The sequence below is a fragment of the Barbus barbus genome (assembly GCF_936440315.1).
Source record: "Barbus barbus genome assembly, chromosome: 9".
NCBI classification, from domain to species: domain Eukaryota; kingdom Metazoa; phylum Chordata; class Actinopteri; order Cypriniformes; family Cyprinidae; genus Barbus; species Barbus barbus.
Genome location: NC_136737.1, coordinates 30,823,868 through 30,843,921, shown reverse-complemented (window position 1 = coordinate 30,843,921; position 20,054 = coordinate 30,823,868). Strand labels below are relative to the sequence as shown.

The following is a 20,054-nucleotide window of genomic DNA, read 5'->3' as shown; positions in this document are numbered from 1 at the left end:
CAAAATTCATCCTTGACTACTTAAACCCCCAACCCCCCACCAAGATTTCTAACACATGAAAAAGGCCAACAATGTGTGAGTGTGTTAAGAGAGGATGACATTGTTGAATTAGCTTGAGAAAAAAGTACACTCCAAATGCAATTTTGACCATGCGTCATGTTGTTGTAAACCAAGAAACCTGCCCCATTTGCTGTAAAAACTTAAGAGATGGCTCTGATGTGGTTGAGGTTCATCAGAAGGGAGCTGATGGAATCAACAATGCAAGTGTACAAAGAGACGACGACGTACACATTTCCGCTGGTGAAATAGTACACTCAAAATGTTGACAGAAGTACATAAATAAAAAAGACATTAAAATCCAACAAGATAATAAATCTGAGCCACCAAAAAGAAGTACCAGAGAAGCAACTGGTCCTTTCAACAGCCAAACTGATTGTCTTTTCTGTGGGACTACGATAACACATGGAAGTAAAGACACAAGTAGTGTTAAGACTGATACGCTTGCAGAGTCCATTCTTGAGTGTTGTGACAATCGTGCAGATCAATGGGCTTTCACTGGATTGGAAAGGAAGACATGAACACAGTGGATTGGGGATGGAAACTGGTGAACAACCGGTTCCTGCCAGTTATGACCAGTAAGACTGCTGCCCCAGAAAGCCTCCTGCAGATGATCCACTGTAATTGCACAACTGCCTGCCGAACACAACGGTGCAGTTGCAGGGCATATGGACTACCGTGCATGCCTGCTTTACCCCTTTTCCACCAAGGCAGTTCCAGTGCTGGTTCGGAGCCAGAGCCTAGTTTCGAACCGGTTCTTTGTTTTTTCGACACCCAAAGCACCAGCTCCGAACCAGTAAAAGCGGTTCGTAAGTAGCACCTAAACATTGCTGGGCTAGAAGGAAGAACCGCTTGCGTCAGGAGCTGGGGCGGGGTTACTGTGACCAACAAGACGAACAGAAACTTGGACCGCCATATTTGAAATAGCAGCTAAACGCTAACACGTTTGATTCGCCGTGTTTGGATGCCGATGTAGGTTCGCAAAGCCATTCGGTGCGAGGCATATCGGGGTGCTGCGGGAGCGACTGGAAAGCAGACGGCTCTTTATGCTTTTGGATCGCTCTCGCGGTGCTTAAGTGTGTTGTGTGCCGATTGATCGATCGATCTGCGTGGCGCTGATGCACCTTGAACAAGCCTGTTGTGCCGCGCTAGCTATGGGAGGAAGAGTGTGAAGACTAATGGTAAATCTAGTGAAGGTCACAGTGCAAAAAAGTATAAAATATAAACCAGAATAAGAGGAAACAACTGAAGAAAATAGAAAAGTATAAAAAATATATATATAAAAACCAAAAGGCAAAAAAAAAAAAAAACGCATTATAAAAAATATAAAAAAATATTTAAAAAAATAAAACACAAATAAATAAAAGGGGTAGTAGTACTGAGCCTTCGCGTGGCAGCCCTGTTTTGACTAATTTTACAGTACCACACAGTTTTAATGAATTTATTCTTTATTGGAATCTAAAGAATTGTTATGAACCACAGAAACCACCAACACTAGGCAAAACAATATGAGAAAGGAGAAATATGCAATTACTTAAGGGGAATTGTACTTATTTTTCGTATAAATATGCTTGTAACCAATTGATTTAATATATAATTGTACTTGTATTCACTTATCTATAATGCAAATATGCTAATTAGAATATTACATGGCCAAAACATGTATCAGGCACCAGTATTCCTGGTCTAGGAGGAATACAAAGGAGCAATGGTCATTTTAAGGACCTGACAGCCGCCATTTTAAAAATGGGGCCTTTCTTGGAGTCAAACTTTGGTAAACTTTTAGTATGTTTTTAAGTACATCTGATACTACTGTAAACCACTTAGAAACCTTTTGTTAGAATTTTTTTGGGGTCAAGCCATATTTGCAGCTGACTAATAATCCTAGGATTACAGGATAGAAGAGGTAAGGCCTGAGAGAGTTGTCATTTGTTCAGACTCTGCTGCAGCTCTTAGTAGCTTGAACTCCAAAGAAACATCTAGAGATGATTTACTGCTGGAAATATTTACAATAATGTTAAGAATACAAAGAGCTGGAACGGATGTACAGTTTTGTTGGGTTCCTGCTCATGTTGGTGTAGAGGGTAATGAGAAGGCAGATGAGATTGCAAAGAGAGCGCTGAAATTAAATGAGAATGAAATTATGAAAAGGTGAAGCCAAATCATTCATCAAAAAGGCAGTGAGGGATTTATGGCAGAAGAAGTGGGACACAGATAATAAAGGGAGACACTATTATAACATACAAAAAACAATCACGGTGGAAACATTTAAAGGGAAGTGCAGAAAAGAGGAAGTGATTCTTGCAAGGTTAAGACTTGGACACACAGGATTAAAGTCAATTTTGTATTTAATGACAAAATGCGTTTCTGATAAATGTGACGGTTGTAACGTACCAGAAAATGTTGAGCATGTAATTTTGTGGTGTAATAAATATAGGGCAGAGAGGATAATTTTACGTGACAAGATATATGGATTAAAACATGGTTAGAATTTGGAAGGGATTTTAGGAAGGAATGAGAAAATGAGGGACTGCTGTAAGGCTTTATTTCTTTTTCTAAGAAATACAGGATTAGATCAGAAAATATAGATTATAATTTAAAAGGAAAGGAAATAAAGAGGGAGAAAAGAAAGAGGGAAAAGGGGAAGAGAGGGGAAAGGGAAAGAAGAGGGGGAAGAGAAAGAAAAGAAATGAAGAATATATAGTTTATTTGTATTTTTTAACTAAAGTATATAAAACTCTGATGATACACCCTCCTGTACAGTAGGTGGAGGTATGCTCCTATAAATGCTGGTTTGCCATCCGCCATTAAATTAAAAGAAGAAGAAGAAGAAGCAGCAAATCCGAGAGAGAGCAAGCGCAAATGCTGGCAGTGGCAGGTCGTAGCGCCACTTCCGGTGGCATCGCCAAATGCCACCGGCAGCTGCCAGAGTTCGTGGCAGCTGCCAGGTCTTTTCTGGCAGCTGCCAGATTTCTCGTGGCAGATGTCATGGTTTTTCTCGCTGTTTTTGCTGTTTGCTCGGTAAAAACTACACTGTTCTCAGTGGCGTGCGGTGGTGTTTTTTGTTGTAGTTGTTGTATTATTATTATTATACATTTTTATGGATCAGCTGCCAGAGTTAGTGCCAAGAGTCACGATCGTTTGTCGCCGTTTATTGTTTATAATATGCTTATATTTTTTCAAATGTCGCAAAAATTATTTTGGAAACAGTTTTTGTGGAGAAAAGGGGCTTTAATGCAAATAAATGTGGAGTCACATGACAGAATTAGCCTATAGGCAGCTCGTGTTCATGGTGTTGCTCTCGTTAAAGCACCGTTTCCCTGTAGTTCAAAAGCGCATTAAACATATTCATATTATTAAACTGTATCTAAAATTATTTTATACATGGTAAGAAAAAGACCTCTCAAACATACTTATCTTAATGTGGTGTTAGTAGGCTAGCCTACGTTTACATGGTTATTATAAATGTTATTTTTTTATTTTTTACAGTGCACTGTTCAGTTTAAATAGCCTGTAGTCCGTGCCTTTCAGCTTGACCACCATACCCCCGTCATATTATGCCAAGCACATTTAGTTTTACATGAACCTGAAGTATTTAAATTAATGCGTTTTGGCTTGTTTTGGCTTGTTAGCTTCTTATATTTTTATTCTTGAGGGGAGTGAGGAGAAAAATATTTGTTCATGTTTCTTCAATATGTTTGTCTGACTGTATTTTATTATGACATGAACAGGCTGTGTTGTGGAGGCTATGCTTAACTGCGCGCGAGGCGCCGGCAAGATCGCTTGCGGGTTATTTGTTTATTTGTTTTCCCTGGAAACAACTTGCACTAGTATACTTCTTCATTTGTGGTCATATAAGAGTAAGACATTATTCAAAACTATTCAGAATATTTGTTTTATTTGTGTACGTTCACAATAAAAAACAAAACGTACTTCGTTCTGCATATAGGCTGCTAATTGTTGCAGTTTTTTTTTTCTTTTCTTTTGTTTATTTAGTAAAATATATTTTGTTTATAGTTTCTTTTATATATAAAAGCTTATGTTTTTCTCCGTTCGCAGAAGCGCTGCAGGTGCATGAATCCTCACGTTTGTGCTGCTTTTTGCATTAATAAAATAAATCCCTGGAAAACAAATTTAGGTATTTGTCATGGGTCAAGCCACCTATCAATTAAAATTTTATTTAAATGTAATTTAACATAATCTTGTCGGTTAAGGGTTAATATGGCTTACCGTCGGTTAAGAGAAATAAAATAGCTGAATGAATATTCATATTTCCTATAAACTTTAATCATAAAAATTATAATAATGCTACTGTTTATGATCATTGCTTGATTATCAACAGTGGCCTATCTAACTAGTCTATAACAAAATACAAAAAAAACTAACAAAAAAACTCATGACACTTAATAAAATTATTTGATGTAGGCCTATACAATATAGTCTTTTTGTTGTTTCAAATGGATGAAGAACAGCTAGCCTAGCCTATAATTTACGCAATATGATAAATTATGTATGGAAACAGCTCAAGGGAAACGTTTTTTGGCGATACACCAAAACTTATGCGACCATTAGTTTGTTTTAGGGACGATGTCATGACGCACACCATTTTATCTGTAAAAGGCCAGTTGGATGGAAACCGGCTGTAGACAGCAAATTTCACAAAGTTTTTTTAACGCATGTCTCTTTGTCGATAACAAAACAGCGCAAAATCTGGATGGAAACTTGATTATTGAGAGACGGTAAAAGTATAAATAAACCAAAGGAAGTAAGCCTTTTTACTAAATAAATCTACACAAGTTGAGCTTAATGTCATATATAATGCTGTGTTGAGATATTTAATATGACAATAAAAGTAGCCTAATTTGGTTATATGTCTTTTTTCTTTAATCATAATCATGATATTGTAACTGTCTTGTCTTGCGCACTTTTCCGTGAATATCTGCGCATAAATCATAACTGGGACTAATGCAATTCAGTAATAACGGCAATCATAGGCCTATTTAAAGGCTCACATCTGAATGTGTTATTTTCTTTATGAATAATTATAAGTGTGTATGATGTGATTTAGCCGATATTTATTTGATCTACAGTTGGGCAGTGATCACAAGATGCTAGAGCAAGATTAGTATTGTTTACAGAAAGGTGCTTTCTCATCTTTTCTTCTGTTAATTATCATGTTTGTGTCTGTTTTTCTTCAAAGCACCAACTTGCCTAATGTTGGTTTGATTGCTTGTGTTAGATGAGAAAATGAATAAGTTTGTCTTCCTGATGTTGTAGATTAATCTGTCTTTATGTCTAATGGTTCTGGTCTGGTACAGAAATAAATATATAGTGCTGCTGTGGGATAACGGGTCGGTGTTGTGTAAGTGCTGCTGGTGCAGGACTCTGCTTTTACAGATATTTCCCTAAACCACCACACAGCTCATATATATATCAGCCAAGGGCTGAGAACTTAATGATTACCAAAACCATTATTTATTTTTCTTCATTATTATTTTATTTCAGTTAGTTTTTCAATAACTGTTGTTACTTTCGTTTCATTTTAGTTTTCATTTACGAAAATAACCTTGGAAAGTAGTTTAGTTTAGTTTATTTTGCACAAGGGTAAATAGAAACAATAAAAACACGATAAATAAACAAAATAAATATATAATAAATCCATATACTGTGCAGAGAGAGGCAGAAAACCCAAAGAGCTTGTTTAGAGCCTCCACCTAAACAATGAAAAACAATTAAACTCATAAAACTACATTACAATAACAAATATAGAGATACAAATTACAATATATGTTGAAAAAAAGAAAGAAAAACTGAATATATTCAAAATAAACCATCTATGGTACATAAAATACAAGATAAATGATTACAAAGCAGCATTTAAATGATCTTTTATTCTTCTTTTATAACATATTAAAGAGGAAAGTTTTTTTGCTAGATGAGATAAATCATTAATTGAACACCCCTAAATCTTATCGAGTATTGTCCTCTACAAGTGACAACTTTAGGAAAATGAAAATGTGAAAGTTGACGAGTTAAATATGCAGATACCAGATGCCTAACCCTCCTTATTATACCAGTAGTACTTGAGTAAGTTTATTGATGTATCGATATCATCATGTATATTAATGACTGTAATGACGTTGTTTGATACTAGGACAACTTTAGCATGTTCACTCGTGGATAATGGTTTAGCGCTAGCTTCTAGCTAGCTGTGCATTAAGTTTGCATTTTGGCAATTTTGCTCTCATGTGTAGTGTATGCCATGCTCTTTACAATGAAAATTAAGCTTCGGCATTTTAATCACCGTTTGAGTCGGTTCAGACAACTAATGGGTATTGGCGCATGTTTGAACGTCAAAAAGTACGGGCTTATCTGCTAATGTTAGCTACCGACTATTAACGCTACCTTGAAACCATCCAGCAAATAGACGGATTTAAGGCTCATTTTACACTGTTTAACAAGAAAACAAAACACTGAGCGAATGTTACGTTTTTCATGTTGGTTTTGAGCGCTATATGCACCCCCGCTAACCAGGAAATTGGGTTTAACCTCAAATATTAAAATGATGTTTTAACAAATTAAAAGTGCTTACCTTTTGGCGCAAGGCAGAAGAAAATGTCGACGAGACAACTTTTGGCTATACGGGGGGCTGCAGACCTGGAGCAGGCCCCTGTTGTTCCTGATGCGTCCAGCAGGGGGAGGAGGATATACAGATCAATTATTAAACCACCACGCTCCAAATTTCATTAATAACCGTCCCGTACATAAACATTGACTAATTGAGAGTTTTGTTATTTTTGTGTGAATTTATAAAAATGACATTAAGATATCAGATGATCTGCACTACAGATTAAAATATCTGCAAATATTCAATGTTGGTCTACATACATAGCCTACAGGAGACAAATGAATTTGTGTTTTAAAAAAAAATAAAATAATAAATAAATGATCATTAAACATTTAATTAGTGAAAACTTAAAAAGTTAATTATATACATATTTGGATCAAATGGACAATGTAATGTACATGATCTACTGTAGCCTATATATTCAGGTTTTCATACAGGAGATGGAGTGATATATATGTTGTTGTGAATTTATATATAAAGTTATATTCAGATATGAACCATATTCAGCCCATCAGACTTACAGTGTAATCATATGGACCATCAATGAAATATTTAATATTTATTTATGCTTTAGTATTCACTATTGGTTGTTATACAGCTACAGAACAGTGTCCTACAAAGCATTTTATAAAGACAAACACAATTCACCCCTTTCTACAATTACAAGAGCCATTTAGCCATCGGAGAAGAAAAAGACCACTTTTTTGTGTACAACAATCTTATTAACACCATTTATTAAAAACATGAACTAGGATGACTCCGGTTGATGACTCTCTTTTAATTGTTGTTCGGTCCTCCTGTCAAAATGCTCCACTCACTGGAAAAAAACTAAAGCTGGATAGTTGTAGAAAGAAATGGTAATTTGTGAATAATGGCAGGATGTCATGTTTGACCACATTTTCCTTTATAGTATCCTTACAGTACCTTATGTAAATGACAGGTCCTCGCAGACATTTCTCCGCAGCCTCCAGGATGGACAGATTTTCCACAAAAGCCAGGCACAGATAATGGACTACCAGAGAAAGAGCTGAGATTGATCACACATCCCAAGTAGCCAAGTATCATTTCACATGTTTAGCTGTTTACAACAAAATGAAAAGTGTCTCTTCAATAATAACCACAAAAAACATTGTTTTTAGAGCAATGGTCTCACATTATGGATAAACTATTTGACATTTAAAACAATGTGAATCTGACATAATGCAGAGCTCAGCTAACACATGAGACCCACCTCTGGAAGAAGTGCATTCAGATGAATTTGATCTGGTCACTGTGGGTGTGCTGTCCAGAACTGAAGTCAGGTGAGAGTGGATTGCATCAGTCTGCTCCTGATCTTCAGTGTATATCGGCACAGGTGACTCGGAGGAATGCTTGGAAACAGTGTAAAGCCACTTTGAATTATTTTGGCCACTGCCTTGCCTTTCAAAAGAAAGAAAACATTTTAATTTGCTGACCCCCCAATACGACAACTCAGTAAACATTAAACAGATTCATAATTAAAATGTTTTAATTTAATTTAAATTGTTTGAATGTTGGTTATCAAGAATAGAAATGTAAGTAGTGCCATGTGGGAATTTGACTAAGGTGATTATGAAAACAATGATGAGGCATGATTGATTGATGCTTATGACTATACTGATGATTTATTGCATGTTTCATCTGTGCTGTGTTGCTGTGTTTGGTCAGTTATTTCCATTGGCAAGGAAGAGACTTCAAGGATAAAACAAACTGAGATGATCAGAAACTAGCACACATACCCCTCTGTCTCAAACTGCTCAATAAGACTCTGATTGCAGGAATGTCAAGCTAACAGAAATTGAAATGTTACAGCATTAGTATTCAGATCTTATTGTTAGAACTCAATGTCCAGCAATAAAGTACAACAACTTTCTAGCAACCTTTTAATGAAGAAAGCAGAAAAGCTCAGCTGAGGGAGATTGACTGGAGGGTTCAGCCCGGTGTAGAGGGCATGCTGTTGATGTTATATGCCATAGGAACGTGGCAATCGTCCCTTAGCTGTGGACCTAAAGATGTCTCTGTGCTGGTCATCTCCAAACCCAGGCTTTGATGACTATACAGGGAGACTAGAAGGAGGATCTCTCTTCAGAGCAGCTTCTGTATCTATAGGGATGCATATAAAAGTGTTATGACAATCCATTTCACATTTGCATTATCTTTGCCTTATTATATTGGGGTAAAATCACCCTCCATAAAACCAGCATAAAATAATTATTCCTCCAAACCACAATGTTTAATAATTACTATATTCTTATGAGCTACACCATGTCAAATCTTACACATAACAGATAATGATCTGTGTTCATGCAGGGAACACAAGGGCATCCTCATGAAAGCATTATCCTAAAAAACACATATAACACCAATAAAGAATACCTTTTATGTTACTTCTGACTTATGGTAGATGTCAAATAGTATGATTTATGTATTCAATCCTCACTGGAGAGTGGGCTAGAGGATTGTGGCAATAACATGCATGTTGGCAGTGTCCATGTCTTTGCCCTGTGAGAATAAAAGGAAAAATTAAGCAGACTACCACTTGCCATTCAAATATGAAATGAAGAACTACAGAAGATAAACTACAGCTGATATAAAATAATGTGAAAAAGATTTATACATGTGCTCAAACCTCTTCAGACGAGTTTCCAATCTGCAAGAGATAACAATCAAAACAGCTAGCAAACACACAAAAGTCGAAGCTCTTTCTTTAAACAAAGAAAACAAACAGCATAACGTTACCTGCAAATGTTACTATTTACCTGACCCTCGATAAGTACATTTTATCTATTAACATATTAAAAACTAATTGACATCAACTCTTAGCAAATCATTTAACTTTAAACGTTGCACAACTGCTGAACAATAATAATTTTATTGATTATTTGACATACCTCTTATTCGTGTCGCTTCTAGACTCTGTTCTGAGGCCCATACTGTACAGCCTCCCCCTGCTGGACCCTACAGGACCCTACTGGAAGCATCAGGAACAACAGGGGCGTGAAACTGCCTGCTCCAGGTCTGCAGCCTCCCCCTACAGAAAATGTGGAGCAGATGCGATCTGCGGTCGTTCGACAGGCGGCGCTAAATCACGGGTTCAGGAGGCCACTCGCTAACGAGTCGTTCTTTTGAGTGATTCAGTCGAACCGATTCGCGAACCGTTCGTACAGTACTGTATTGTTTATAAGAGAGAACATCTGTTTAGGAATAAACCTGTAGGGTCAGCCACATGCTTGAACTTATTACCATAAACAATGCAACATTTGACAATATAATAGGCCCATCAAGAATAAATCAGTTATTTCTTCTGCACTGGAAGCTGTCGTCTAATTCCTTGTGTGTGTAAACATAGTTGATAATAAAGCTCTTTCTGACTTCTGAAGAAAATATGGACGCTGTAGCATTTATAAGGAAAAACACAATTAGACTCTCAGACAATATTAGATCAGTGATGGAATCAAATGGTAAAACATACATTAGCATACATTCTGAAAAACACACAACATACTAATTTATAAAAGTTGAAACATAATGCTAAAAGTAGTGTAACCAGATAAATATAAATAGAAAATGTATATTTATATATCTATTTTTTTAAATATGAAAAAATGAAAATTATAAGCAAAATGTTCTTTTTCACTCATACGCAGTATTTATGACCATCATGGGGTAAAGTGATGGGTAAACCCAAGGCCCTCTCATAGGCCCCTTATCATGTGCATGTGTGTGTTTGGTCTGTAACAGATGGCAGGGATGTAAACGATGGGTTAAGTGTGGCGTGTTTGAGCGCTAATGGTGTGTGTGCACCCACAGCTCCTTAGCAGGTAAGAAAACTGAAACAATAAGGATGTATGTAAACCAGTGCTGCTCTGTCACACAGCCTGTGCTATAAGTTGGTCATTTTATGCAATAGAGCAAAATAAGTTGATTTGTGTACAGAGTAACAACAGGTTAATTAAGGTCAACTCATATTGTAGGATGCTCTACTGCTCCTTCTGAGTCACATGCATCAATCTGCATCTAATCTCACTTTTTGACTGTCCACAAACCTAGTATTGGGAGCCCATTCATTAAATTGCACATCTTGGATGTCTTCCTGATCTAAAGCCTGAGACACCTCAACAGCTGAAGACCAAAGACATCAAACTCAGTCTAAGGTGAGTGATGAAAGACAGCTATTTTAACCAACTAATTTGTCCCATTCTATTCAATTTGAAATGTTATTTTCCAAAAATTGACTTGTAATCTTATCACTGCATTCCCAGAGATGCTAATGCTGTCTTTATAGTAATAGGACTGAGTCACAGTTGTAAGTCATTATTTTCACAAAGATTCTGATCTGTGATGCTTCTCAGTAGACACCAAACATGTTTGTGTTTGTTTGTTTGTTTATAACATGACAGCTGAACAGATGAAGAATAAAAAATGAAGACATGTCCCTTCAAATAAGAATAAGACAGGATATTGCTGGATACTGTTGCTTGTTTTCATTGTGTCCTGAAATGCCATGCTTTGGCAATAAACTGATTATCATAAACAACACATGTATTTTTCTAGGGATGTGGCATGACCAGGGGATAAATTGTTGCAGTCATTAATTTAGCCTGATAGCTTGAAACAACTGAAGTATTTCTTATTAATATTTATTTTGTAAGTGTAATCTTCTGGACTTACTTTAAGACACCAAAACTATTTAACACAGGAAAAAAAAAACTACAGTGTGCTTTTCAGGGGTAAAGATATATTTGACCCAATATGTCTTAATAAATATATTAAACAGTATTTTTTTATTTTATTTTATTTCCATGACAAAAAAGTTACCACAAAAGAGTAATTATTGAATAATATACATTGGAAGAAAGCTTGGCAAAAAATATTCAAAGCAAAGATTTATTAAGATTTGTGAATCCCAGAGGGGTCATAGTTAGATCTGTTAAAATAGAGATCTATTTATAAATAATTGATGTTTTACATATTTAATTTATTTAGTTTATTACGGTATGTTTTATGTCAAAGTCTCTCCTTGAGACTGGAGCACTCTGCTGGTAAACTGTGATCATGACTGTCATATACTATACTGTTGTCTTTGACCTTGCATATTCATATTCAAATTTCTGACTTAAAACACAAAACCAACAAGAATTATAAAAAATAAAACTCTACAGCATGATTTATTCATGCTGCATTACATGCTGGGACCCTTCATACATATGCACAGCACAAAACACAGTATGACGCTGTTTGTTTACAAGAAATTACTGAGAGTGCAGTTCAATACAAGAGAAGTCCCACTGTGAAATTACTGTGAAAGTAATGCAGTTATTAACCTGGAATATACTGTACTTTCACACTAAATTATTACAGTGCAGTTAGTATGTCCAATCTAATTATTTAAACAAATGTTCCCATGAGACTGGAAAAAAAATGTAGGCAGAATAAAAATTAATAATAAAATCCTTCACGTATGAAACTGCTGGATCAGTATCAGTATTAATGTCCAGGTGACAGTCTTGTTCAGGACGTGTTGTTTTGATTCACTTGTTTGGAGCTTGTGGAGTTTCCTCTGTCAAATACTGTACAATAGAGAGAAAGATAAAATACACTAAGATCTGCTTTAATACAAGATAATAAATTACATAATTGAATCAATAACTTACTGTAGTTTCTGTAGTTTACAGTGTGGATCCTCCAGTAGAGCAGAGAGCAGCTTCACTCCTGAGTCTCCTGGATTATTATAGTTCAGATTCAGTTCTGTCAGGTGTGAGGGGTTTGATCTCAGAGCTGAACTCAGAGCAGCACAGCCTTCCTCTCCAATACTGCAGTAACACAGCCTGCAGAGAGTGAAGAACATGAATGATCTCTGGGATTGTGTTTCAGCTTTAGGGTGAGAGTGTGTTTGTATGAGCTCTGCTTTTCTCTCTCACACCAGGATCGGTGCTATAGAGATTTTATCTTGCCAGCAGCTGAGACATTAATTTAACTGCACTCTACATGATTCCTGATTGTGATGCTGAACTAGTTCATCGTTTTCACTCCTCAAACCGTTTGTAGTACTATACAGGTGATAATGTTAAAATAAGAGTAACATTATAGTGTAACTATGATATATAAGTCTTGTAAGTGTAACGGAGGTATTTTTCCCTATGGGGACTTTTATTTTGATGGGTTTTTCTCTCTCCGGCGTGCTCGCGGGAGATGCAAAGACGTCTGGGAAGGAGAAGAGAGCGCAATAGTTTTTACGAGGCAGACACGCCATGATTGCTGTACAAGAGGTTGATATTTTTCCGTCGAAGCTGTAATGTAAAACAGTGGTGCACGTTTGGATTAACTTTCGTGAGTTTAGTGTACATCAACATTGTCATGTGAAACTGTAGACGCAGTTGAAACTGAGGTTCGGTCGATTGCGTCATCGGACGGAGAATGGTGTTGGAGACTGGCTGAGAGCACGAGAGAGAGTTGCTAGAGCCGTGAGTTTCATTCAGAACACTTGTTTTTCCGTTAATCTGACTAAGAATTTTTGAGCGTCCTGCTGTTTTTCTGGGTGATCTACAGACCGTGTTGGAACGAGAGACATTTTTTTCTGAGAATCATTTGAGTGCACTTTTCAGTGCGCGAGGATGCTTATGTGAGCTGATCGATCGACCTTGAAGGAGTGATTCGTTTTTGGGAGACTGGCGATCGTCAATGGTGAAGATTTGTTTTTGAAAGACGTTTTTTTGTGATCCAGATCATTTGATTTATGCGTGCCACGTGCGAGCTGGGCTGAGCTGCGCCATTTTGTTGAAAGTTCCTGAGTTTTCCTGGGCCGCGCTGAAACTTTTCTGTGGTTTTTTTTTGTTTATTGCCCTGCCATCCTTTCGACATCTCACTGTCTTGTCTCAGCTGTTCACTAAGTCATCTCAAGTCACCGCAAGTCATCACATCAAAGTTGTCGTTGCCACAGACTGGTACAACAGTTCGATACACACGCACACACACACACACACGGACACACACGGACACTTAACTGATATAGTGTGAACCGAACTGAGTGTTTGAACGAACTGAGGGTTTCAACTGTCTTTTTGATTTGATTTGTCACCGATTTGAACTGTGTTTGTGATAACTGAGTTGTTTGGAAACTGAATCATAAAATTGATTCATGGGAATCGTTTAAGTGATCTCAAGGTTATCTACATATTGAAATTAGTTATTTGAAGTGAGTCATTTGGGTGGAGTGAGTTTATGAAGTGAATCATTGGGATTGAACTATAAGAGTCATATACATCCAGTGTTGCCTGTAAATAAGTTTGTCCAATACTGACATTAATTTTGGGGAAACACTTTTGAGGTGTTAAAAGAGGTTTGTTCTGAAAGTGTTAACTATTTGAAGGTCTTTCAAGAAAACAAGAAAATCTCTAAACTGTTTATTTTATTTTATGTTACTTTTTGGTATTGTATGATATTGAAACAGATCCTTCCAGCAGAAATATAATTTACAAAAAGAAGGAAAATAAATTACTAATTGTTAAAACGTAAGACATTTGACAGTTATTTTTGAATTTACCTTGGGGTAGGGGCGTCTCACTTGCACTGTTAGGATCAGGTGGGTGGGGATGTGAATTTAAATGTATTTTTCACCACATACACTTCAGGAAGCCACCGTGTCGACATACTTACCTGAAGCCTACACTACCTATCCTGTAGTATAAAATAGTGTAAGGTAAAACATATACATAACATATTGCATACTGAGGCTCAAAGCACTAAAGCAGGGACTAAGATCCTTTTGCTTTTAAGTCTTCCAGGGTACTGTTCTAATTTTCCCCCTACGAGGCGAGACTTACAGTCCCGTTACATAAGGATCACTAATCGGCTCAATGATGAAATCCAGCGGCGTGGATGAAGGTATAATGTGTGAAGGACTACTACTCCTGCTTTAATCTAACTCCAATTCTCAAGTGATCATTAAATTTAGAATGTGTTTCTAATTAGTAACTAATCACAAATATTTTTTTTTTAACGCATTTTAATCGCACTTATTTTTGCACCGCGGAACGTTTCTCACTGGATGAGTTTCGGCGGACCGAATATACTGGAGCACCAACTAGCGTTCAGACAAAAACAAACCACAGTGAACATGGACAAAGAAGCTGATGAGACCGCTTTGGTTGGCCCTGTGGATGGGAAATTCAAAAATCCATATGAAAAAACTTACTTCTCACTGTTCTCAGGTCAAATATTTATATGCGATTAATTTCGATTAATTAATTACAAAGCCTCTAATTAATTAGATTATTTTTTTTAATCGAGTCCCGGCCCTAATTATTATATTACTACATAATTAAAGAATAAGAATCCAATTCAGAGATAATAAATACATAACATCAATTGCTGAAAGATGAATCTAAGAGAGAGAGGTGCAAACCTGACAGAGGAAACAGTAGCATTTATGAGTGCGGTTTACTGAAGTGGATTTTCCAAAAGACACAAATAGCTGATTAATATATGTTTGTCTCTGATAAACGATCACACCGGTGTGATTAGATGTTCGGTGCTAAATTCAAATCTGTGTTTGCTCAACTTCACTGTCTGGCACGGAGCCAGAGACTGCTGTGTTTTTAGCTCCAGCACTGCGCATTATAACCAATCACACATGATTCTGTTGAGCTCATGAGTACAATGACCAATAAGAGGCATTCAGATGAGTGTTTTATTCAGTGTGAGCGCTCCCTGAATGAATTCTGCTCTCTGACCATTTCTCTCATCAGAAACAACAAAGTGCAGATGTGCGTAAGATGTGAGCAAGATATTCATTTCAAAATGTAAGCAACTTCAGTGATTAATGGGAGTTTTTGAGAGTGCTTGAATTAGACTAAAGTCAAGGATAATGTTCTTTGATAATGTAAACGGAGAGTCTATTTACACTAATTCTCCAGCATCGTGTGATTGGCTCTGTGAAGATTATAAAAAGCTGCTATGGGGTTGAACCCGTCTTTTGCTATGGACCAGCAGCTCCAGTGGCGCAGATGCTAAATCACTTATGGGAGGATTTTTGACGCGATCGACTAGACTTTTCTCCCTTTTCAAATCTCATATCACATCGTAAAGGCATTTATTTTTAATAAAAATGAAAGAAATAACCAAAAAGTTGAAAATACAGTAACGGGTAGGTAGGGTTAGGGTAGGTGTAGGGAGGGCTTTATTGTATCAATAAGGTGGCATCCATTTAATAATCTGAATTAAAATGATAATTTACACTCAACACGTTATTATTGCATACTGGTTTATAATGTAATACAATACTGAAGTGCAGATAATTGCCACTATTTTGCAACAAGTAGTATAAATAGCAGAAAAACTATATTTTGGGCTCCTCTTCCTTATTAATAGGGCTATATAATAGTACCACCCCAGCAAACAGAAATATTTTGTAATCAGTGGAAACCCTTACAGTGTGTTTTATCACAAGAAGCGCTTCTGTTCAGTCAATAAAAATCAATCGTCTTAATTTGTTTGAGAATGAAGACCGTTCCATTAATAAGCTCCAGCGTCGTGGCCATATTACCACTTCAGGAGTGCATTATTTCTGTAATAATTTGAACGGACTGGAGTCACAACCACACATCAAGACATTGTTTTGATCACTTATTTCAAGACATTTGTCATGTTTCCATCCTGAAATCTCGTGTGTTTAACTAATCTCTTGCGCACCTCATAAACCTTTCATTACAATTTCCAAAACGTCATTTTAGAGCAAATAACAGAGGCTTGAGCCATTGATATGCAGGCTAACACAGTTATTAATGCAGTCTAACACACTTAGGCTATTATTTATTCGCATTGGCCCCTAGAAACCTCTATGAACACACTTGACTTGACCGCGGAGGATGAATTTAAGTTATATTGAAAAGTGTTTATGTATTGTACACTCGTAGCACGCGCACACATTAGGATAGGTTAGATGCCTGCCTCCGGTGCGAGTCCCTATCAAGCACTTTACCGATTCAACTCCTCTCCTCTCCTCCTCTGCCTGGCTCTTTGGCCGCATCTCTCACCGCAGAGCAAGCCTGTTCTTGATAAAGCTGCTGGGAAAACGTGGGAAAAGCCAACGAGGAAGAAGTTTGGGTGAAGCGATCTTTATATAGGTGGAGCAAAATACTTAATCTCTCCGTCTATAGAGCATTGGGTGGTTTACGCTGTCAGTACAGGAGACAAACCAATGGGCCACTGGCTGCTCGTTGTCCCTGTGTGATGGTCCTTGGCAAAAACAAAAAAAAAACAATTCTGTCGGCCCCTTCAGTGCGTCGGCCCACCGGAAAAATGGCTGGTATGCCCGATTACCAATCCAGCCCTGAGTCTGTCTTATGATTTAATTCTCTAGACTTGGGAAGTGATTAATAAAGAGAAATATATCTGTTCAGTAACAGAGGGATGGATGATTAGTAAAGGTATGAATTGAACCAATCATGAAGTTCACATGTAACCTTGCTATTTTAATGCATTTCTTAACATAAGCATGCATGTAATTTTTGTTCAGTGTCTGTGATATATTTATGTTAACAAGTTTTGCATTTGAATCAATAGGGACTCCGTAGCTCAGTAGTGCTGAGGAATGCTGGGATTGATCTGGTGCAGTTTTGCAGACGCAGAAAAGTAAAGCGGTCGCTTAATACAGATCCTCCGTCTCAAGCGTATTCTTTCAGATAAGATGCACAACAGAAAAATTGGTGATGAGGATAAAGTTATGCTCTGATAATGGTACTCATTGGAAGTATAGGTGAATTTGCTCTGAAAGCAGAATCTTGTTCAGTTTACATTGAACGGCTGGAACAGTTCTTTGTGGGGAACGACGTAAGTCAGGAGACGCAGGTCACAACACTCTTGAGCGTAATGGGAGCAGCTACCTGTGGTTTACTGAGGAACTTGGTACAAACAGACAAGCCAAAGGATAAGTCTTACAAAGACATCATGGACACTTTAAAGAGTTATTCTGAACCAAAGCCGTTACTGATTGTGGAAAGATTCAGTTTTAATCTCTGCGATCAAAGAGCTGATGAGACGGTGACAGAATATGCAGCGAGTTGTGAGTTCAGGGAACGCTTGACGAGGCATTGTGTGACCGATTCATGAGTGGAAGCCACAACGAAGCCTGCCAGCGATGGCTGTTGTCAGAATCGAATCTGATGTTTGCACGTGTGTTTGAGATCACACTGAGCATGGAGACGGCTGAGAAAGACACGCTGCAGTTAAGAGGACATGACTCTCACTCGGCTGTTGTGCATAAAGTGGACGTTCCAGCAAAAGAGGGAAGAAGTGCTATAGATGTCATGGAAAAAATTACAGTGCTCAGGTATGTCATTTCAAAGATGAAAAATGCCATAACTGCAGGAAAACTGGCCACATCAAGAGAGCCTGCAGAGGAAACATGGAAGTTGGAAAAATAAAGCCTTATGCTGAGAAAAATACTAAGTATGTGGAGGCAGAGGAAGTTGAATTGCCCATGTTTACGCTGTGAAGTTATAAAACAGCAAAAAGTCATTCACAGAGACGTTTAATGTAAATGGCAAGGAAATTATGATGGAAATGAATGCCGGCACAGCCGTGAGTATCATATCTGAGAAACATTTCCAGGCTGCGTTCTCAACAGAGCCACTGGAGGACACTAGAGTCATGTTGAAAACATACACAGGAGAGATTATGCCTGTGTTGGGACAGTTTAATACTCTTCAACTGATTCAATTACACAAGACTTGGTGCCACGGAGTACATGTAAATCTGTTATTCATGGATTGGAGAAAGACTTGAGAAAGTAATTTTAGTAATTATTGATCTGTACATTTAATTTTGGCTTACACTTACATACTTTGTTGTTTAATGGTTTATAAGTGTACATACAAACATTCATTTGTCTTGAGCACATTCAGTATAATCACTGTATCTGATCATTTACATTTTGATTCTTACAGGAATCGTTCACCCAAAAATATAAATTGTTATAATGTACTTCCCTGCATGTCGTCCCTAACCTGTATGACCTTCTTTCTTCTGTGAAACACAATAGATCATATTTTGAATATTGTTGCTACACTGTAAAAAAATTAAAAATATTGGCTCAACAAATTGCTTCCCAATAATTGTCCCAAAACAAAAAAATGCACTGTAGTAATTTTAGCTGAAGGTCTGAAGTTAAGATTAAAAATATACATTCACCGAACATATTAAATTGTGCTCAGCCAATCTATCAAGCAGAAGTGAAAAATCTGTGTTGGCTGAACAAGCTTTGCAGCAGAAAACACGTGCACACATGCGCCTGAGAGAAACCGTTACTGTAGTGAATTCAACTTCCTGTGCGCGGGAGAGCGGGAGAGCGGAGCCGATGCTGAAGGACGACAGAACATCATTTACAGACGGATTTTCTATCATTGAAGTTATGGTACGTATACTGAGTTTTGTATTTATTAAGTCATGTTTCATGTACTACATTGTATTTTTCAGAGTAACAGTGAATTCACTCCTTTACTGTGTCATGCTGGCGTTTATAACCTAGTTTAGCTCGTACTGGTCTCTCGGTAGGAGTGTGTGATATATATCGTCTGTGATAATATTGTAATTGTTGTTTTAATGATGTGGGATTTGACATTAATAAACATTTACAGTGTGTTTTTTACTGCATTATTCAGTCTTTAAAATGCATTTAGAGTGATCACATATGATATGGGGGCAGAAAATGTCATTTATGTCATTTCATAATCATTATCACACGAAGAGTGCCGTTTTCCCTCCAAAAAGCAGCATGATTACAAATATGATATTGATTTTATACAACAGTTCAATAAACAAGACGTTAATATTAAACGTCTTTTGCCTGTTTTTGCTCTATTTCTCCAACAAAAATCATTCCAAACACAGCCACAGCACTGTTTTGTGTCTCTGAGCAACATGCTGTGTTTTGTTCCTGAATGAATCAATCAACCGTTTAAATGATTCGGTTCAATCGCAACGACTCACTTATTAACAATGACTTGCTGCCACCTACTGGCCGTTTTAATCTCACATTTAAATTATCTTTTCATTTTAAAATACTTGTAAATATCAGTATTCAACGTTTTATGTTTAAAACACTTTTAGACAAAAATGGTTTTCCAAAGATAAAAATACCCATAAAAGGTAAAAATCTATTTAAACTTATTGGAAAAGATTAATTTCTATCACTGCTGTGAACTAACCTCACAGAATATGAAGAATATCAAAAACATTTATGAGTCAGCTGTCCACGGTAGTCCTTAATATACCAGCACAATAACACACTCAGCAAAATATTGTCTCATTATCGATAAAATCCCAGAAAATATTTAGATATCATTTTGTCAAT

At 37.0% G+C, this 20,054-nt stretch overlaps 1 protein-coding gene across 3 annotated transcripts in view; it reads right to left on the bottom strand.

Moving 5' to 3' along the window:
* LOC306874655 (NLR family CARD domain-containing protein 3-like) overlaps positions 1–20,054 on the bottom strand; it is an 85,934-nt gene that overhangs the window by 41,695 nt on the left and 24,185 nt on the right. For 2 of the 3 annotated variants that reach the window (XM_079424842.1, XM_079424841.1), the window contains exons 10-11: positions 12,358–12,531; positions 11,163–12,273 (exon numbers count right to left, since the gene is read on the bottom strand). The exons of the other annotated variant lie outside the window; for it this stretch is intronic. In XM_079424842.1, the coding sequence (XP_079280968.1) occupies positions 12,267–12,273; positions 12,358–12,531 (181 nt within the window). In that variant the 3' untranslated portion in view covers positions 11,163–12,266. Of the gene's footprint in view, positions 1–11,162; positions 12,274–12,357; positions 12,532–20,054 lie in introns of those variants that run through there. 3 annotated transcript variants of the gene reach the window in all.